Consider the following 21,436-nt stretch of genomic DNA (forward strand, 5'->3'; position numbering starts at 1 on the left):
GGGACGGAATTATTGAGGGTTGAAGAGCTCCCCAGCCAAAAAAAATTGGCCCACACGCCCAAAACCATGTATTAAGCCATGGCCCAAAAGTCCCTCTCTCGACGTACTCGCTCGACCTAGAGGGACTTAATTAAGTTAGCGCTATCGCGCATAATGACGATCTCAATAGCAACAAACGATGTAGGTACACCACGGAGGGGTCTGGACCGTCCCATGGCGGCCGTTGCGGACCGCCCACAGGCGGCCACTGGCTGCGACAGGTTGGGCCATCCACAGATGGTCCACACGTCCGCGGCCTGGTAGGCGTCCTCAGGGCCGTCACCCAAAACGGCCCATGGGCAAGCGAAATGCAGACTGGATGCTGTCCTTGGACCGCCCATGGGGTTTTTTTTGAAACAAAAAAAAAGACCGAGGGCCCTCGGTCTTTGCATGCAAAGACCCGACCCTGTCTAAGAGCTCTCGCGGTTCACATATCAGAGACGTGAACCTCCTAAAAAGGTGACACACACGCATTGCAACTTTCTTTGACGGTACAAGAATGATGGTATTCAGGAAGTATCATATAGACGGAAACCCAAATACATAACATCTGCACTTAATTTTAATCAATCATGGTTGTGATACATTATCACACCCTCCTCATACTCCCGGATTTGCTGCTGCCAAGAGCGCAACGGGACCTTGTTCAGCGGCGGCAATGACGTCGGCTTCAGCTGGCAATCGCAACTCGACCTCGTCTCTCAACTCGTGAAAGAATGTATCGCCAGTGAAAGCCGTGCTGTCTTCATTATAGATAAGGTCATAGAACCTAACAAACGGCGAGAGTTTTTAACCACACAGGCCGTGCCCAAGATGGTGTCGAAGGAACTTACGCCAGGGTATAATCCGCGCCTCCAGCTCGGAGCCTCGCAAGCTGCTGATCGACGTTGGACCAGATGGAGCTGGAACCTTGTCCTCTTTGATAGATGCGAGCTGCTTCGCGACGCTACAAAGACAGCGCTTTTCAGGTGCCACTCATAATTCAGATAGTAAAATGAGTCGTACCAGATATGCCGCCCGGGCTCGCATGTGAGAAGTGCTCGCCACCCAAAGTGCTTCCTTGTTACGACCTGCAAGGGTATGACAGGTCTGTGAAATCTGAGATAGAAAAGGTAGTCAGACATCCTTCATGTGTCTCTCTCCGAGCGCATGCCACTCACTTGGAACATCAAAGTCTTGATATCGGGCACGGCTTGGTCGAAAACTTCTCCAGTCTTGGAATCGTGAATTCCTGACAAGAGCTGGAACATATCATAGAAACAATAAGTGAGTGAGCTCAAACAGTGACAACGGATACTCACCGTGTGAAAATCGTGGTTGCCTAGGAACTTCAACGCCATCGGGTTGATTAAGTTCTGCCAAGTTGATCTTTCAGCCTATGGCCATGGTTTAATAAGAAACCTACTGAACTTAGAAAACTCACCAAGAGTTCAGATGACGCGGTCCAGCGTTTGCGCAGGATCGGACGTCCTGGCACAACCGGTACCACTGGCACAGCTGGCTGAGCCGCGGCCCCAGGGGAGACCAAGGTACCCAAGTGCTGAACACTCTCCGTGAGATCGTGGAGGTGGGTGTTGGCATCATTGACCTTCTCGGCCAAATTGGACAATTCTTCCACCTTATTGGCAAGGTTGGACACTGCCTCAACCTGATTCAAAAGCTTGGTAATCTCCATCAAGATACGCGCGTTAATGACGGTTTCAGCTATCATACAATTATCTGCCACCATCTAGTGATAACTCATAACATCAGCCGTGTAAGTCATTAGGTGTAATACGGAGAGAGAACTCACCTCGCATTGGGCGCGAGCCATTGTGGCATGTTCGGAATCCAATCCAGCCGATTCCGCTATACCTTCAAAAAATTCCAAAGCGGATGCTCCAAGTATGGGAGATTGGAGTCGATCTCCAACTTCTCCCGCACCTCGGTTGGTGAGGCCAATGCCAGCAGACATAGCCCCACCTCGTTGAGGTGTGTTACCCCGGCTCACTGGTGATCGAGATCGATCCCGGAGAGTGCGTGACGCTGAACGCAATCCAGGCGACATCGTGCCTCTCAAGGGAGCCCGCAAGCCCGTAAGGGTGTGACTGCCAGTTCTGGGAGCCACGCCACCACGTTCAGTGGTGGCGCGGTTAAGCCCTTAAAGCAAGAAGAAGGAAAAAAATGACATTGAAGTCAAAAAACCCAGGTTGAGACGTCGGGGAAGGAGGTTTTGCAAAAGAGCAGCGCTATTTGCACCAGCAAGATTACAAAGCCCATTGTGGTTGTTCAGGCTGCTCAATGAACCTGACAATGAGTTTGAGGATTGACTTCCGCCAAGGCTCGGTGAGCCTCCTGGTTGGACTTGATTATTGCCTGAATGCCACGCGATGGATAATGAGAAGAAATGATAGGAAGCGTGGAATGATGAAAATAAGCCAGGACTTACTCATTCTATGAGATAAGTCACGGGTCTGCAAGTTGAAGATTTGTTAACGGTGGTGTTGAAATGAAGGAAGTAAGATGTGATGATAATCAGAAAATATGAAGTTGAGGTTGGGTGCTGCCGTTGGGGGGTATTCGGAGTTGGTTTGCAAGAAGCACAGGGGGTCTTGTTTGGTGGACCAGACCTAATCAACGCAAGAGAGCTGCGCATCTTGACAGGCCCCACGGCATGGTTGGAATGACCGTGGTTCCGAGCTACTTGTGGTCTTGCGATCGTGCTTACACTGCTTTGAGCCTCTCTGACCTTAGGACAACTTCGACATCCGCTCCCAAAATGAACACCTTACAAGGACGCTCTTTGGCCTATGACGGGCGACGCCGTATGATCTAGTAAGTAGGATGGGCTCAGCTCAGCTTCTCTGCATTGAGGTATTACGTCGCCAACCTTGCTTGATTTTGATTTCACCAAGCGAGGAGGAGGATCCAAACACTTTCATAGTGCCGGATTCCCAACCGCCATCGCCATCACATGTCACCGCCGGTTCTTCTCCAAACCTTACCACCTCAACCCCGAGCGGAGATTATCAAGAGGATCGATCACTTTCACCTGGTTCGTACTGTTGGCCCCTTATGAATGTGATGTGGTACTCATGGTTCGGTTTGGTCAGAATTCTTGCCAGTTCCGCCGCCAACGGATGGGAGCAACAGCAACATGGAATCAGTGTATAGGCCAGGTTGGTATGGTCCACCCTTTGTTCGAGCGAGCTATTCATTGACTTGAGCGCCTTGCGTTTTAGATATCAAAATCAAGGCAGTCAGTATTATAGGGGGGGTGCTCAATTACACTGCCCTTCAGCACTTCATCCAGAAATCAACCTTGGGTGAATACCTCCGCTACGCAAAATTCACGGTGGCCGAAATCGCACGTATTCATCCCATTTTGATGGCTCATGGAATCAATAACTTTCATTTCTTCTTGTTTGTTGAGCATATCCATGCCGAAAAACTTTGTTCTTGGGGTATACCCTATGGCGACAGCATGACCCTCCTTATCAATGCTGAAGCATACTATGGTTCCCTTTTTATAAAATATGATATGTAGTTTGGGTGGTAACCCCACATCGATGTATTTCTTTCATTTGTTGCTTTCCATCTCACGCATATGACCGTGATGGATATCAAGGAAATCAAATTTGTCATGTGATGTGAATGCAACGATATGAATGACCCACCGAACCTTATGCACTGATATCTTGTAAATCTCAGTGGGCTCCGCCGATTAATGCCGTGTCACCCAAGAGATCTCTTTTCTCCTATTTAACCTGCACTGTGCCAAGTGCCATCGAACGATTTGCCAACGTCTGCTCCATTTCTCATATCAGACCTTTCCATATTCTTCCTCATCTCCTTTCCGGTCTCATTAGAATCTGACACCTCACGCCTCATATAATGGAATCCATTGAACCACAAGCTGTTACTAGTCATCATGTCGTACAATCAGAACAAGAAGCCTCTGAAGTCGTAGAAGCTCCTCTCAGCGATTTCCCGGAGGGCAACCAGTCTCCCTCATCCAATGATATGGATGATAACCACTCCGATGGCGACAACGTCAGTCTCACTTTGTACGAAGAGAGGCGTGCTCGAGCAGACCAGCATCGAGACGAACAGTATGAAGCCTGGCTTGCGACTAGGAACAATTCATTTTACCGAGACGCCGTCCGTCGTGCCGTCAACAAAGGCATTCAAGAGGCCAACGAATACCAAATTCGACGGGTCCGTCAAATGCTCGATTGAACCGCCGGAATCACCCCAGTACGATCCAGCTTTGCCAGGTTGGACGAGCACAATCGTGACGTCGATGCGTGGATCGTTAATGTCAATCAACTTATCGAAGACCTCACCCACACTGAGCGTTATTTAATGAAACCCAAACCGGCCAAAAACGACGTAGTTCAAATAATGACGGATCAGGTGGCCCTGGCGATCATGAAAGGCTCTGTAGGCGTTCATTACTTCGGGGTGATCAACCTGGCCTTACATGCCCATGATGCGCTTGAGCAGCTCACTTTGTACATTGAGCAAGAGGTTGGTGCTTATCACGTTCCATATGTTCCAAAAGAATGCATGCTGACTTGGTTTGCATCCTTTCCGCAAATAGCCTGGTCATCGCGATGTGTTGAAAACTCGTGCGCGGATGGCTTGGATCCGTGCAACCATCAAGCCTTATTAGGTTATCCTAAAGGTGCGTTTTGATTTACTTACCGGATGTCAAAACGTAGATATTGATTATTTTCATTGCATACATTTGATTTCAACGCCTCCTTTGAATGGACGTATCGGCCACATCTCGCGCAGGCCTTGCGAGTGCCGTTCTAACGTCACGGTGATGCTATTTTACAGATCATCAAGGATTAAGGATGTCTCAATCAGACCATATGTTGTGCATGCGATTTCTAAGGATGTTATGCCTAATCTCCTGTGGTGTCAAAGCATATGATTCAATTGTGTTTGGTTATTCATGTATCTTTGTGCCTCGTAATGATAACGGATGGCTTCAACAGCTATCGGTCACATCATCAAACTGCCGGTGCCCCTTGCATTAATCCCACTTAGCCACCTCTCATATTTTCAAAAATTTCACAAAATGAGAGTTTGAGAATCTCGTTTTGACCGCTTTTGTGCAGTGCACAATATCTATTCAAATATTGTGATAAAATTTCATTGAATGAACTTTTAACAAGTGGTAGCATGGATATCACATATATACGTCATTATCTACCAAGTACATATCAAAAGTTCTTCACCATCCAAATTTCCCCACGTTATGCCTCCTCACCTCGCGTCCTTTTGCCCCTTTGCGCAAGACAAGCCCCCTCGGCTTTCCATGCCTCAACCCCGCGGGCGATAGCATCCTTCCAATCAGCCGGAGTGACTTCATTGAAATTATAGTCCAAAACTTCACGATGGATTTCGCCGGAGTAGTGCGCGGCAGAGTTCATAACATAGGAATTAAACTCCTTGTGCTTTATCGTGTAATGCTTCTTAGACGAAGCTTTCCGCTCAATCATGATAGCTTGAGTGGAGGCCACTGCGCAATGAGCCTCATGGCAATTGTGCTGAACATTCAACACTCGGTCAAGTTCCTGTCGCGCATCAACATTATGAGCCATCGATATTAGGTGTAAGTGATGTGGTGAGTGGCTTACCATGACATTCACTGACTTCATATCGTTAGTCAACACCATTTCTCGCATTGCATAAAATGGTACCAGTCGCCCTTTAACACACATATTCACAACAATTTGAGCCTTCTTGTCAGACAGGTTCTCAGGGCGCCAAATGGATTGTACTTGGCAGAATACACGATCTGTATTGAGCTGTCCACATACATCTCAGCCCCAAAATCAATCATAGAAGAGTTATGTAGACACACCATTACAAAATCATTAACCTCCACCTTTTGCCCCGAAGCTAACGTAACACTTTCGTATTGCAGGAGGGGATGGGCGGCCGGGGCTGGTCGTAAGCACAATGGAGGTGGAGCCTGATGTTTCGATTTCGCTGTGCAATATGACATTATGGCCAATCCAGGTCAATTGTAAGGTTAAAACATTAAGTCGGAAATAAAAACACTCACCGCCCACGACCACCGTTGGTTCCTTTTCAGAGGTGGGCCTGAGGCCCAGGGCCTGATGCAATTCAGGCACTGATAACAACAGATCCCGCAGAAGAGGCCCCGGAAGAACTCTGGCTTGCAATTCGCGGTCCCAAAAGGTAGAACCGGATAAGAAGATACGCAACATCAGAGCGGTGAGGAAGGTATTCCCTATATCGCGGCCGGGAGCCAGGTGATTTGAATGGACAGAAGCATTCCGTAGCACGCCGTTGAATGATTCAAATTTTTCGGTAGCAAAGAGACATGCTGGTCCAAACCTTCGAATCGACTCTTGAAGGTGCAATAACATATGGAATTTTGGTTTGTTGACCCAGCGTGCGTTCAAAGACAGCAACTGTTTGAGGAAAGAGTCAATGACCATATCGAGCTCCGCGAGGTATTGATTCATATCTTCAATTTTGGTTTGAAATATATATGACGCTAGCAGGCACAACGACGTCCACACATGCCTTTTTTCTTCGGTGAGATGTTCGAATAAGACGAAAGGCACCGTTTGCAAGACCGTCCGGAATTCCTTGCCGACAAGGCTCTGATAAAAGTTAATGAGCGTGTTGGGTTGAATTGGAGGAACATTCAACCCCTTGGTATTAAAGGAGCGCCATCGGCCTGAAAGATCGTTGTACTTTTTGGAACCTGGCTTCATGACGCCCATACTGTCCATGATGTCCTGGAATAGATTCTTTGTGATTCCCAACAATACCACATGGAGAACTTCCACTGGTGTATCCTTATGCCCGTCAAAGCCTTACATTATTAAGAACACATGTCAGCAAGAACGAATTGAAAGCTCAGTGATACCCTATCACAAACCTTTGAGCCTTAACATTGGATTGAATAGGTGGTCTCCCACCTTGCTGTTCAATTGATCCAGTAGCGTAGCCACCTCGCCCGGTGGAAGAGCCGCATGAGCTTCGTGAGCCTTGGTGTAAAAAAAATTGTTAACCGTGTCTCGCAGGCCATACTGACGCGCTAGGTCATCGTGGTGTTTTTTTGTGTGAGGACGTGCTGCCATACTCCAGAGCTCTCGAATCCTCAGGTTGGTTGTCAACCACTGACGAGCAGGTAGGAGTGACTAAGAATCGTAGTTAGCATATAACCGGAAGCTAAAACATAAGTAATGTAATACCTTGTTTCCCTCTTCATCAATGTGTACAAAGTCTCATACATACTTGGCGGTCATCTTGTCCTTGGCGCGGTCCACCTTGAGATCACACATACGGCATGGGGTGAGGGTATTGGCAGGGTTAAGGGTATTCGAAATCTCGGCATGCATCGGCGAGTCGCCTAGGTGGCAAAGGACGACCACCATAGCCAGGACCTCGGCGCCAAGAGAGTGGTCATAAGCCACGCAACCATTGGTTGCAAGATCACTGAAAAACACATATCAACAATGATACGACCATACGAAAGAATTATGAAAATGAAAAACTAACTTTATATTATCCACCACCTCGTCCAGTAAATCGAGGGCCGAGGCACTGTTGGAAGTAGCCAAGAAGTGAAGATTGAATTCTTGGTTACTCCAATGAGGAGGCAGACCCGATAGTGTGAAATATAAGCTCATATGCTTATTCCATTTTTTGGAAACATTGCCGGATGTGTCGTCTGAATAAAGCGTAAGAGGAACGTGTCTGATCACTTTGCCTTTCGCTCTGGCCCTCCATGGGTTCTCAATTGGATGAGCCGGCTGGGCCAACGAATGGGAATCTGGAAAGGCAAACAAAGATTAGGATGTGTGTAGGTAGGGCCGAAAATGCGGGTATAACATGTCACTCACAGTAGACAAACGGTCTACACAGATCCTTGAGCAATAGGCCACCGTCCAATGTTATTTGGTCAAAAGTGTTCGCAAACTGGTCACAATCGATAGTGAACAGTTGATCCGAATCAAAAGGACAATCATCAGGGATTATCACTTTGAGGTATGAATATTCATCCGCCTCATCCTCGTCCAGGATCGCCTCTTGCGCTTCTTGTTCCACCACAGCAGGTATGCACTTCGCCATTGACCGGCCGTTGTGTTGAAAGAAAAACAACGGGACCACAAGGGCTTCAGACCGAAGCTGGACTGGTTCGTATATGTAGTAATGAATGCTGTTTGATTCAATCATTTGCACACGGAGGTCGGACGAATACCCCTCACGCCACTTCTTACACTGAGAGAACCGGTTGGTGGGGCCATCATCGAGCTCGGGGAGAAACTGCATGTGTGGCCTCACCAACGGATTGGCCAACTCCTACCAAACAGATGAACAATATATATCAGCGCGTGCCGGATATATGAGTGTAGGTCACAGTTCACTCACGTTTTGCACAATTGTTTTTACGTCAAGACCAAACAACGGAGTGCCGGAAGGACTGAGGCGTTCATTGAGTCGAAGTCCCATTTGTCTTTTCAATCGGACACTCACAGCCCTCAAAACACCCCACTCAGGAAGTTTGAGGCTGCAAATACGTAGAATGGTGCGATGTCTTGTGTATTGAGACCGGGAAAGGAGGGAGCGAGCGGAACCTATGAGAAGTAGAGCAATGACATGCTGGTTCAGGTGCAAACATCATCAGTTACTATGTAACACACTCTTATAATCGGACACACCTCTTTTTTTTGAATGGGTACCACATCATGGAATCCTGAATTTTTATTCCGGCGATATCATCTTGGAGAGCTTGCTCGTCAAGTTCTTGTTGCTCAATGGAGTCTTCCTCAAGATCGCCAAGAGTCTCCAATGCATTGCGAAGCTGTTGTAAATCGAGCTCGTGATCGGATTCATCTGCATCCTGGGGGTTGTCCAAAAAGTCAAAGCCAGAAGCGCGAGTTGGATCGAAGGTGCGGAGGAATGACATGGGTGATGGGGGTGTGGGCGGCTCGTCATCCTTGTACAATATCGGAGGATCAATAGGCTCCTCAGCCTGTGGAGTTGGAGTCCGCTCTGTTGATCTCTTGGGAGTTTGATATTGCTGACGGAGGGCTTCGTCGGCTTGTTGTTGAGCTACAAGGCGCCTGACGGTGTTTTTATGGGATTGAGAGTTGATGTGGGTGTTGTAGACGCGCATGAGGTGGCCACCACACGCGGTGCATCGATATTTTGTCGGTCTCTTGTGTTGTGTCAAACACAAGATGTCTGCAAGTCAAGACGGTGGATGGGTGAGCTACTTCACCTTCTCTGTTTGAAGCGTGGTGGCTTACATGGAGTTGAAGTGGGGGTTTCGGTGGTCATGAATGAGGTGAAGTGGTCTGTCTGCGATGATGCCTTGGATCAATGGGTTGATGTGACTCCATGCTTCAGAACTGGAAGGCGCACCACAATCGGCCCCGTTAATATTTTGCTAACGGGGTCGGTGTCATTTGGCTGGCCTGCAAACCGCTCACGGGCCGCCCACAGCACGTCCTTGTGTGCATGTGGTCATGAAAGGCAGAGACCGCCCGCTGGCTGGCGATGAGCGGTCTGCGTGCGCGTCCTGCGGCCGCCAGAGGACTCGACCAACGTCAGACCGAGCCGGGCCAAATTTGGACACGAAACACTCCCGTGGTGTATAGAAATTCACTTTTTCAATTCGTCACTCTGCGATGGAAATGCGGACAAATGGGGGGAGGATCATTATAAAGTCATAGATGAATGAATGATGACGTGCCTCACCCAAACTATGTGAGGCACGAGGGAAGGGAAACCTTTGCTATTCGGACTGTGCACGGCGTCTCAAATTGATAAATGACCCGATTTTGAGACGAGAACTTGAAAAAAAGAGAAAAACGAGAAAAGGACACGCTGTGGTAACGACAACTCCGGGAATCTGCGCCTGGTCTATTGTTTGAACGGCTTCATATCATGCACTTGATATCCAAGACCCGAAGACAACCTTGAAATAAATGAGCTGGGTACTTGGGTAGGATTGCACTCCAAACTCGTTTTCCGATAGATATGCCCTGCAAGTTTCGAATACTCACGAGCCACTTATAAAAGTCCCTGTCACTTCAGTCGGCGGGAGCGACTTGTCCGACCACGGCTTTAGCCAAGTTTAAATGGACGCAAATGATCATCCTCATGAATTGCGTTCAGTTCTTCCAATTTGTGAATAAAGTCAAATGGTCCATCCCACTCCATCATTGTGTATATAATAACTTATTCCCCGCCTCCATGACATCATCTTGAGATAGTCTAAACGGAAGGGTTATTCTCGCAGCAGGTGCGATATCAGCTGTAGCGCGTAACCGCAATAAAGCTGATTAATACACAGCTTTCGGTAGAGAGCTCGGGTTCTTAACTTCTATATATATCGATAATCGTACCTGCTTGAGACTTGAGTAATCCTAAAAACAACTTCTGTCCTCACTAAATCAGAATATCCAAAGCAGCATGGTAATTGGTATTATCAGCTCTACTTATAAAAGATAAATTACTTACATCTTTTCTGCATGCTTTTCTATCCAGCCAATCTCAAAACAAAAGATCCTTGCTGTACTCTATAGTGGAGGAGAGTATGCAAAGCGAGAGCCCAAGATGTTGGGGACGATTGAACGAAAGTTGGGTATTGAGAATTGGTTGAAAGAAAATGGACACGAGTTAGTGGTAAGCTTGTTTGAAGACGTTCAATATTGACCAATCCCTTTCATTATGCAGGGCAAGATTTTTGAGTTGATATATATAACAAAACTCTGATCGGTCGCGATCTTTTGATAGGTGACGGATGATAAGGAAGGTCCCGATTCTGAGTTCGCCAAACATATCGTCGACGCTGATATTCTAATCACGTCAGTTCTTTGAAGTTTCACTCTCACTGTTCCTCAATCACTTTGCTTTGTTTGATTTGGAATGAAGATTATACTCGATGTCTTACTTTACTTTGCCTTTCCTTGTTTGAAATCATCTTTGAAGCACTCCCTTCCACCCGGCTTACTTGACTCGAGAGATGATCTCAAAAGCAAAAAACTTGAAGCTCTGTATCACGGCCGGAGTGGGATCCGATCATATTGACCTCAACGCTGCCAACGAACGCAAGATCACAGTAACAGAAGTGAGTGGAAGTAATGTAGTCTCCGTCGCCGAACATGTGGTGATGTATGTCCCATCCTTTGATTATCTCCATTCCATCACATCGTGCTGAGTCCCACGGAATGGTTTCAGGATGATCCTATCGTTAGTCAGGAACTATATGCCTGCCCACGAACAAGTCTCGAGTGGCGGTTGGAATGTAGCGCAAGTGAGTGTTATAAATAAACCAAGTGTCGAATCGAATCCTTCAGAATTGAAATGTGTATCATCTCTTCTCAAATCTCAGGTTGCTTCGAATGCGTACGATCTTGAATCAAAAGTGGTAGGAACCCTGGGTGCGGGGCGGATTGGCTACAGAGTCCTTCAACGGCTTGCTCCCTTCGATTGCGCTGAGCTTCTCTACTATGACTACCAACCACTAAAACCTGAGCTGGAGAAGAAGGTAAATGCGCGACGTGTCACAGATCTTAAAGAGTTTCTGGGTCAGTTGGACGTCCTTACAATTAATTGTCCATTACACGAAGAAACCCGAGGGTAAGTTATAAGTTTTTTCAGGCGACATATATGAACCATATCTATCGTCTCATCATGGCTGACCACTACGGATTTGGAAAACAGAATCTTGAACAAAGAAAGCCTGAGCTGGATGAAAAAAGGTGCTTGGATTGTCAACACGGCCAGAGGAGCTTTGGCCGTGAAAGAAGATGTTGCTGCAGCGCTTGAGTCTGGTCATATAGCTGGCTACGCAGGAGATGTATGGGAAATACAACCTGCTCCGGTGGATCATCCTTGGAGAAAGATGAAAAGGTTCGCGAATTCAATGTCTGAGTCATGATCTTATAGAACAGGAGGTGCTAATATGACAAACACATATCTCGGGTTTGATGAAACCAGCCCACATGGGACCGGAAACGGGATGACAGCTCATTACTCAGGTACTACCCTTGATGCTCAAGCTCGCTATGCAGAAGGTACCCGCAAGATTCTTGAAGACCATTTTGAAGGGAAAGACCAAGAACCCCAAAATGTGAGTTGATAGTTGATCTGCTAAGATAAAATCCAAGGTGGTGTTGACATTGGCTTGACTTTTGACTAATGCACCCTTTCACATAGGTAATTGTTATAGGTGGACAATATGCAAGCAAGGCGTATGGACAACGCAACGGATTCAAATGAACTTGAAGATGGCTTTACAGAAATATTGTAGGACATGCAACAGTTGTGTTTTCGAGGAGAGGTTTATAAAATCAGTAACTTGATAGTTGCGACGCAAAAAAGAAGAACCTAGGATCACCATAATCTCTTCCTTCAGACGTATTCGTTTTACCGATGTTTATCTTGGATTGACCATCAAAGATGATCGGCTTGAACTGTTCATTTTACCCCTCTCGAGGTTGTTTACTTGTTGTAGTCGTTGATTCTTTGTTTCTTATGTAAACCGCTGATGTGTGAAAGCAATTGATATTATAAGAGTTTAAATTGAAACAGAGACCAGAGTCCAAGGAGTCACATCGCAGCAGCAACGATATGTTATCAGGAGAATCATTCACTTGAAATCGAACTACCAAGCTGAGACCACCATCGAGGTATAAGGAATGAGTATATGCGTTGAGTCGGACCGACCGTCACACCTGACGAGGTGGTCCCGTCAAAAATAGTGACTAACATGCCCTGTGATATGAAGTTGGGATTGAGATATCCTGATAGTTCAACATGGTGCAGTCTAACTCATACTCGATGCCTAAATATTGGGAAACATTTTTTGTGCAAGCCCAGTTCCACAATAACGGGGCTTAACCGTACTCCGGCTTCTTGGACATGAAGAGTGAAATCATCGCACTCTGTTCTTCATCCTGCTTGTTGGCCTTTTTAACCACTGTATTCATAGGAAAGAACCCTGTGGTTGAAAAGAGATCAAGCATATTTCTTTTGTGTCTCCCCAAAACTCTCGAATAACAATTATCACGCGAGGGTTGCTCATCCTTTCAGTTATGCGAAGAGATTTGGAATCTCAGTGCGACAAAACTGACCACATATGGTACAGTCGTTTTCAAAAAGCTTGCCGAAACTTGCCCGCAAAACTCGAGCAATTTGGCGGTGAATTAGCGGTAAGCTTTTTGAAAACGACTGTACCATGATACGTGTCTCCCGAGTCCCAATGGGTAGCGCATGTGTTGCATGCGATTAGGTCACTTTTTATGACAAAATCTTGTTTCTGTAAGGATTCAATTGGAGCATTTCGAGATAATCAGCAACAAGAGATTCATTTTATCTGCTAAAGTTTTTTACCAAGTTATCATTGGATCTAGATAGTTGATACATGGAAGGATCGGGGTCGAACACAGGGTCTCCGCTGTGCATTTAAATCACGGGGTGCTGGAGTAGGCTGGAGTACAACAAGATTTGGCAGGACTGTATCGCTGCAGCGCTCAGTTGAAACTGCGCATTCAAAACCTTGGCTTTTGACCTCCATGAGACCAGCTCCTGAATAAGACCACGATAAGCTGCCTGCATGAAAATGATATGCATTTTTTGTTTGAGATCCAGGAGCCAGCCTGCTCCTATATAGTCAGAAGTTCGGCAGAAGAGACTTTCCTAAGACCAAGAACACTTTGCCTAGGTCATCAAGTGCGTTGCACTACTTGTAAGTTGTTATTAATTGTGTGATTGATGTGGTTAGAATTATGGATATTGAAGAGATGTATAACAACAACAATCATTCGACAAATCCTGTGGCTCGATGTTCCGACATCTTATAAGAACAAAACCCGGGTAAACAATCACTGAGTCCACACACGAGGATGATATAGAGAAAAATATTTATCAAATTCAGTCGTTTAGGGTTTAGTAGCTTTACCAAGTAAAGTTCCTTGAGTTGCCCTCGCCACCGGAGTACCTGATTTATAAGTTTGATTATTTTCATAAACGCTGGTAGCAACATTCCCAATCCCTGGTACATCACCTGTTCCAAACATGATTCTTGCACTAAAAATTCAAATTTGTTTGTTGTGAACATAAGTAAAAGTTTATGAAACTACTTTTTATAAAAATGAATTGACTTACTAATTAGAGGAAACAAGTTGAACACCTGAAACGAAATCTTTACCATCAAATGCACAATGAGCTCCATTAGGAGTTGCATCTACTGTCATCTTTCTTCCCACCTCAGCAGAATTACCACCAGCCTTAAGAGCTGTATCAGCATAAGTGACCACAGCTCCAGCAATAGCTGGTTGCAAGAATGGAAGTTCGTTTTGTGTTGCCTGGAAATGAATTCGCATTGTAGTGAGTGTTCTACCAAAGTTTTGTGATGGGTTAACTTGAGGTGGTAAAGCTCCACATCCGAGCAGAGCCCCTGTATTGTAAGTCTCGGCGTACACTGATGATGGTAAGGAATAAGAAGAAGGGTTGAGAAATGCATGATTATCAAATAGAATCAAGAAGAGAGACAAACTAGGTAAGAAAAACCCTGCTAGTAAGAGACTTCCACCGCTAACACCGGTAAAATAGACCTTGGTTTGATCAAACTTAAGGACTTCTGGCAGGACCTGTTAGCAAAGAATGAGTGAGTAAAAGTTGCTTGTGTTCCAATGTAAAGAAACACTGACCTGTCTGATGAGCGTATTTACTAAGCTTGCGTGTAATGCTCCATCAGTTCTGAGATTTCCTGCTACAAGAATCAATTTTTTAACAAGCAAAGAACACTCGTCAATTAAGACAAATCAAGATGGTGATTGTTTTCAGCAAGTCTCACTCACATCCTCCACCCCAAAACCTTTTATCATTAGGCGCCATAATGACGACTCCCATAAGTCCATTTTGAAATTCTTGATTCGCAAAATCGAAAAAAGTTTCACCTCCATCACCATGTAATAGAACACTAGAAGAAAATTTAAATAATCAAATCAGTATGAGATATTTAGAACAAGAACAAGATTAAACAAATAACTTACTTTATACCATTTACACCGGGTGTGACCCCAGCACCGCCATTTCTAGGTTTGATAGTTGCTCCATTTTGAGCAGTTGGTAATAATTCACTTGGTGGAGCTGAGATCTTACTATTTCGTGTTATTGAAGAAAATATAAGAAAATCAGTGATCGTTTAATCGAAACACAAAAGGAATTAAGCATGACAAGAATCTTGCGAGAAAAATTTCTTTCAAAGTTTAAAAACTCCCTCACAATTGTAAAGCAAAATTGTCAATTTCGGCCGTCATAATTACAATCACACTCCCATCAGTAGCTTGAGGTCCAACCACACCTCTTGTTCTAGCCAACTCAGCTTGAGATCTAGCTAAAGGTGAACCAGCCGTACTTGTAGGTGAAGCACCACCTGGAAGTTTAGCATCCCTTTGACGCCTTAAGATTTGTAATTGTCCATTGATGGTAATAGTAAATAATGTAATGATTAAAATTAGTACTGAGATTGAATTATGTGACAGGGTCATTGTCTTTTTTTTCTGAGGTGGACTCGTTTTTGTGTTGTATTGATCTAATGAAAGGAAATTTGTTAATCATAGATTATGAGGCTTTCACCTACAAAAGATGAACAAGACTTACCAAGATGTCAATTCACGTGGCCAGCCGTGAATCAGATCAGAAAAAATAAATATAAAGAAAGAAGGGAAAGAATAACTTTAATGAAACGTGAGTAATTTTGTGGGATACGGTACTGTTTTGTAGACTATTTTAAAAGTCGTTTGACACCAGTTGATCATGATTGGATCGCTAGCAACGAGGGTTGAAGTTTGCCACGATTACCGGAACTCTTGACTGCAAAAACTTGAAGTTTACATCAAAAAATCGTTGTCTGGTCCAGTCGATTTGAAGCTTTCGACTGAGATTTCCCTCATCACGACTATCACCATCAGATCTATGCCTTCACCAATTCGAGGCTCATTTTTTCATTCTGACAGGCACTCACTTCATGATCAATGCGGAGGGTCGAGTTGACAGAAAACGTAAAACACAATTATGCCTACCACAAAATGCCACAAACTTTATGCGAAAGATTTGAAAAGCTATTCAGTTGCACCGGACAAGCCCGGACACCCTTTACACAGCAAGGTTTTCTTTGAAATTCTGGGATTTTAAAGCACTAGCTCAGCTGGCCAAGGTTCATCAAACTTTTCCATACTTTTGGCCAACTTGAAACCCCTTGAAATGAGTTTTGTAAAGATTTGGCGAGTTGCACTCAAGCCTGGTCTTCATAATTAGTCTTTGCTCCATCAAGTGTATATACTTTCAGAAAGCTTAGAACTTTTGGCCCACAACACTCGAGCAAAATGCCGTCGAACAGCTGTCAAGATCCATGAAATCGCCCATACGAAAATATATGATAAACATTCTTTGTGATCTGTAAAGGACTCTATTATCTTTCTATCACAAAATCAACACTTTGGATTTATAACTATTCTAAACAATTAAAGTAAGTACTACAACTCAAAGAAGTCTTACACAATCAAATTACATTACCTGAACACACACAATCTTTCAATTAAAACCTTCAAAAAAACAACTTCTACTTCAAACCTCCTTTGATTCGTAACTCAATCAAAATTTTCTTGATGAAAGGAAGAGAAAAAAAATCAGAACTCGATAGTGCATATAATTATTATATATATATCATCTAAGTAAGTCTTTTTTGGAAACATTCTGCAAATTAAAAAGTAATAAAAAAACAACGACCAAAAGAAACCTCTCCGCCCTCCACAGTCCGAACTTTTTTTCTTCTACAATTTTCAAATTTCCCAATTGTTCCTTCCTTCCTGCATTTCTATTTATCTTACCAAAAAGTCTCTCTATCACCCCAAACATCAACTAAATCCATTAAACTTTCTTCAGGTTCAGTCATAGATTTAGGAAAATATTTTAATAATCCTTCAAATAATTTTCTTCTAGAAGATAATAAGATTTCATCTTCTTGTTCATCTGCTTGAAACTCCATATCATAATCTTCTGATGATCTTTCATTTGAAGTTAATAAATAGGATGTACATGCTCTGAACATTTTGGCCTCTAGTTCATCGGAATGATTGGTGACTGCTGATAGATCTACTTGGAGGTATGTTAGAGCTGTTACTGCGTCAGTTGTCAAACACATCTCGATGAACCTGTGCAGCAATTACCGAAGCTCTCTATCAACAAACTTGGATTTTAGTAAACAAGCAGATCTAATTATGATGACTCAACTGTTGTCGTCTAATTCCAAACAAGCAACGCCTCAGTGCCTCATCCGGAGTAGCTTGAACTAATTTTAATCTCCAAAAATCACCAAGTCGAAGTTCACTAACACCCTCCGGATTTCCACCGAACCTGTGTCACCAACCGCAAAATCTTTTGCGTAAGCTCAATTGGAATAGAAGACAATGATATGGAAAGACTTACACATAATGATGATTCGTCAATTCATCAAAGACCATCTAAAACACGGATCACCATCCGAATGAGATATCAATTTCTCTTCAATCACTTATGATAAAAACTATGAAGCAAAGCACAATCAACCCACCTGATGAGCGTACCGTGGCGGAGGGGCATTCGCACCCTCATCATCAGCCATCATGACCACTCTAGTCCATTTCCCATCTTCAATTCTCCACCTCCAAAACTCGCTTGACATCAGCTCTCCCTTCTTTATTCCACTTCCAGTTCCACTACTATTCCGATCCCGACACAATCCACCGAACATATGCCATTCATCTCGTTGTTCATCAAATGTGGTCCGTTGTGAAAAGCCAGCTTCAGGACCAACTTGCTCACTCAGATTCCAATCTTCACTACTACTACCAGGATTACCCTGGTTCTGATTACTACGAGAGCTATAATCAGCGGTGATGAGTTCCGATTGTCTAGTAGGAATATGGTATCGCCATAGGTCTGAATAATAATCCTCATCTCGCTCTCCAGTCAAGATCCACAAAGATTGTCGCTTTTTGTCCAGCACGAGCGCATGTCCCATTCGAGAGGGTATCACATTGGCTTCATTACTCTTAACTGGTGAGTTTGTGTCATTCCTACGAGCGCGGGAATCAAACACCCAGCTTAGTGAGATCAGAAGGGATATACACAGCGAGAGACATAAAAAGAGACAAAGCGCACAACAACTGAGTCCAAATCTTGGTATTGAGATCATATTCATACAGTCCACTGTACTGAGCCGGTGGGGACGATGGTTTGGCCTGTAGAGAACTATCCGTGGTGGAATCACCAGGAAGCGGCGGCCGATAGTTAGGTCGTATCACCTTGCCACCAAACACGTAGATTTTTCCAGTATCAGAATCTAAGACCATCTGATGATCAAAGATTAGCTTAGGACCACCATGACTCTAACGAGGGCAATATTTCCCAAACAAAATGATCAACGTCAGCAAAAGGTGATATCCTGAAGACTTGGTAACTTTGAATGATTCTTGGGCACAGATCAATAAATCACACTCACTTCGGTATCGCGAGAAATGCATTCCCATTGACCAATTTGACCGTCACTATTCACCAACAATTGAGCCGAAGACGGATCCGCAAAGGGAGTGAAACGGAAAAAATCATTTTGATAATATCCAGTGTAGCAAATCTCGTTTTCAACATTCTTCATCACTTGATCACTCGTTCCTCCCATCAAAACCTCATCGGTTTGTCCACTGCTTTGATCCGGCGCACGAAGCCTTTCTGAACGGGTGGAGGAAGATGTCCCAAAATGAGGTAGGGTTCGGTTATGTGGATGTGTCTCTCGATCCAAGATCATCGACTGTTGGTCATGACTCTGGTTGAGTATCAGATGATTGGCAGGGGCGGAAGAAGATGGAGAGAAGGTCGGTCGATTTGATGGGCTTGAAGACTTGTTGGCTTTTGATGAAATCGAAGTATCAGTGGCAGGTTTGACCCTCATTCGTTCGGTGTAACGGCCCAAAACATAAAGATCACCAGTGAGTTCATCGAGGATCATCTTATGACAACTTCGACTCATGGGCCCATTTTGTTCCTCCACGTCTGATGAGATTAATTCCCAGCCTGTTTTCGCTTCTTCACCATTGCCACCACGCATTTTCATCTTTTGTTTTGAAAGCAAATCGAGTTTATCTTCATCCAATGGAGGTAAATGATAAACCCATAGGTCTGCTAAGTCACCATACCCATCAAAACCACCAAAAAGCCAAATTTTTCGACGCTTGCTATCAAGACACATCTGATGTCCACCTCGGGGACATGGCCACTGATCAGGTGCCTGTGTTGATGGATGAATCTGATAACATGTCAAACTAGGGGGTTCACCACGAGCCCAATGATCGAATAAACCACCCAACGTTGCATTTCTAACAATCTCCTCTGCTTTTTGAAGTGAAGATGGATGATCGCGTAGCTGACGATCTGCAGGAATGAGTGCATCATGTAAGGCAGAGAGGAATGAATGTTCAAAGTAGAACACATCTGTGGTAGGAGGCGAAAATGATAATTTAGATGATAAAGACGATTGAAATGGTCTTTCAATAGGTGGAGCAACCAGCGTGGGAGAATGGTTCGGTAGCGCTGATGACTTGAGTAAGGCTTCAAAAGCTTCAAGGTGTCCAGTTTGACGCAGATGCTTTAAACACAGTCTTAAAGCTGCTGAGGTTCGCCACTGTCACAAACATAGACATGCCCAATTATCAGATCAGACAGAGCTCAAATGGTTGTATGTGCGCATATAAAGCACGCGAATGAAGGGATCCAGTAGCTTGATCTCACCTTTTCATACTGTTGAAGTGCAGGGATGATCAAATCTTCTTCATCGTGACCGCTGACCGCTACGTGCCTTGTTTTGCAAGCGAGATATCAGGACAATGACAGTCAGATACCGATCTATTGTTCTCAAGGGATTGAGGGGGATAATGAGGACTGACCATATAGAGCAATTGTAATTGCTCCCAGCAGCTGACAAAGGTTCCAACTTGAGATAACGTACAGGAATGATGATACCGGTAGACTGGCGATTATGCTGAGTGGGATCAGCTGAATCATAATTCGCGGTAGCGTTGTACCAAGCCACTTGATTATTCCTCCATCTTAGTTGTACTGTTTCGGGTACTGCATCATTCTTGAGTTCACCTTGAGCCAAAAGTTCCATTCTAGGACCTGATCGATGACGTTCACCTCTAACTTTCACAGTTTGAAGTTGAACACGGGAAGCACTCTGAGTCTTGTTATAAGATTTCCCATTGACTCGATCTTCGGAATGACTTGTACCAAGAAGTGTATCCTTTTGTTTTGATGAAGGTCCAGATTGGGTTGATGGATGTGATCCTTGTTGAGATCCGGTACGAGTAAAAGGATCACGAGCTTCGGATGAGTTGGAAATAGTAGTTTGATTGGATTGATCATCTAGAAGAGCCTTGAAGTCACCTTTACCTTCACCTGGAGCAAGACTTCCCCAGACTCTAAATAACTTGACATTACAAGGATGAGGCCTGTGGAATTTTCCGAAAGTGATTGATCGAACGATACAAGGTTTTCCTAGGTCAATGATAATGTATTCCTTCTTTTTTGGTAATTGTCCAGGATAACTGAGAGCAGATGGATCATGCGAGTCAGATCCATTGTCAGATGAATTGGCTGGATTTGTATTAGGATTCTGACGGATTGATGGATTAGGTGGACCCGAACCAGACCAACGCGAGCTAGAATCTAAAGGACAATCTTCAATGATATTAAAAGGGTGAAAGGTTGATGAGCAAGATGAACAAGAGTGGATGGTGTAATGAAGTGGATGTGGTTTTTCAAGTTGATGATGGTTCATAGTCATTGACTCTTTCTAGTTGACTGTTGTGTTCTTGTTGACTGTTTCTTGGTGTTGCTGATGATGATGACTGATGATGGAATCGACAAATTGTTTAAGACTGGATTTGTCAAAAATTATTTAAACCTACACCTGCACACCCTACACAGTGCACACCCTACACAGTCTACACAGCCTACCCAGTAATTACGTAACAACTGACCAATAATAAACCACTTCATAACCTCACAACCAAGGAAAGATTTCATTTGATCAATAGTCATGAAAAGCACTACTTGGCGCCCGGTCTCTGGATATTGCGAATAACATGGGCAGAACGGGCAAAACAGGCAACCCTGATTTCCATTTGTTAGATTCATTTTTTCTTGGTTTTCCATGATAATCTCTCCAACAATTTATTTCATCGATCTATCTTATGTTTACTTACTAACATACGTCCAATATTCACTTTCTTTCCAAAGGAATATGCGCGTGATGACAGAAACACAATTCATTTCAATACCACGAAAGTATAATGTTAGAAACATAATG

The 21,436-nt window shown here is 44.3% G+C and overlaps 5 protein-coding genes across 5 annotated transcripts; 2 read left to right on the forward strand and 3 right to left on the reverse strand.

Annotated features, from left to right (window-relative positions):
• Window positions 1-639: 639 nt before the first annotated feature.
• Window positions 640-3,460, reverse strand: MELLADRAFT_105915 (uncharacterized protein; the record flags this gene model as incomplete). Its single annotated transcript, XM_007409294.1, has 10 exons — window positions 640-808; window positions 873-985; window positions 1,045-1,128; window positions 1,200-1,280; window positions 1,341-1,415; window positions 1,463-1,768; window positions 1,832-2,178; window positions 2,468-2,472; window positions 2,768-2,826; window positions 3,353-3,460. The coding sequence occupies 10 exons, from the start codon at window positions 3,458-3,460 to the stop codon at window positions 640-642; spliced, it is 1,347 nt and encodes a 448-aa protein (XP_007409356.1).
• A 452-nt stretch (window positions 3,461-3,912) lies between these two features.
• On the forward strand, window positions 3,913-5,066 carry MELLADRAFT_105916 (uncharacterized protein; the record flags this gene model as incomplete). Its single annotated transcript, XM_007409203.1, has 3 exons — window positions 3,913-4,236; window positions 4,435-4,705; window positions 4,864-5,066. 3 exons carry the CDS (start codon window positions 3,913-3,915, stop codon window positions 5,064-5,066), a joined length of 798 nt encoding a protein of 265 aa, XP_007409265.1.
• A 5,428-nt stretch (window positions 5,067-10,494) lies between these two features.
• Window positions 10,495-12,306, forward strand: MELLADRAFT_105917 (uncharacterized protein; the record flags this gene model as incomplete). Its single annotated transcript, XM_007409204.1, has 9 exons — window positions 10,495-10,497; window positions 10,570-10,707; window positions 10,819-10,889; window positions 11,014-11,196; window positions 11,263-11,338; window positions 11,417-11,664; window positions 11,749-11,937; window positions 12,025-12,157; window positions 12,244-12,306. The coding sequence occupies 9 exons, from the start codon at window positions 10,495-10,497 to the stop codon at window positions 12,304-12,306; spliced, it is 1,104 nt and encodes a 367-aa protein (XP_007409266.1).
• Window positions 12,307-13,967: 1,661 nt separating this feature from the next.
• Window positions 13,968-15,581, reverse strand: MELLADRAFT_85784 (Hypothetical protein; the record flags this gene model as incomplete). The annotated part of the gene is made up of 7 exons (XM_007409293.1): window positions 13,968-14,115; window positions 14,194-14,509; window positions 14,585-14,678; window positions 14,739-14,800; window positions 14,889-15,010; window positions 15,084-15,191; window positions 15,316-15,581. 7 exons carry the CDS (start codon window positions 15,579-15,581, stop codon window positions 13,968-13,970), a joined length of 1,116 nt encoding a protein of 371 aa, XP_007409355.1.
• Window positions 15,582-16,918: 1,337 nt separating this feature from the next.
• On the reverse strand, window positions 16,919-20,970 carry MELLADRAFT_48111 (uncharacterized protein; the record flags this gene model as incomplete). The annotated part of the gene is made up of 15 exons (XM_007409292.1): window positions 16,919-17,246; window positions 17,326-17,448; window positions 17,521-17,555; window positions 17,645-17,886; window positions 17,947-18,149; window positions 18,235-18,461; window positions 18,575-18,620; window positions 18,972-19,183; window positions 19,241-19,492; window positions 19,634-19,750; window positions 19,858-19,924; window positions 20,013-20,095; window positions 20,159-20,244; window positions 20,524-20,672; window positions 20,778-20,970. The coding sequence occupies 15 exons, from the start codon at window positions 20,909-20,911 to the stop codon at window positions 16,919-16,921; spliced, it is 2,304 nt and encodes a 767-aa protein (XP_007409354.1).
• Window positions 20,971-21,436: the final 466 nt, after the last annotated feature.

The sequence above is a fragment of the Melampsora larici-populina genome (assembly GCF_000204055.1).
Source record: "Melampsora larici-populina 98AG31 unplaced genomic scaffold MELLAscaffold_15, whole genome shotgun sequence".
NCBI classification, from domain to species: Eukaryota; Fungi; Basidiomycota; class Pucciniomycetes; order Pucciniales; family Melampsoraceae; genus Melampsora; species Melampsora laricis-populina.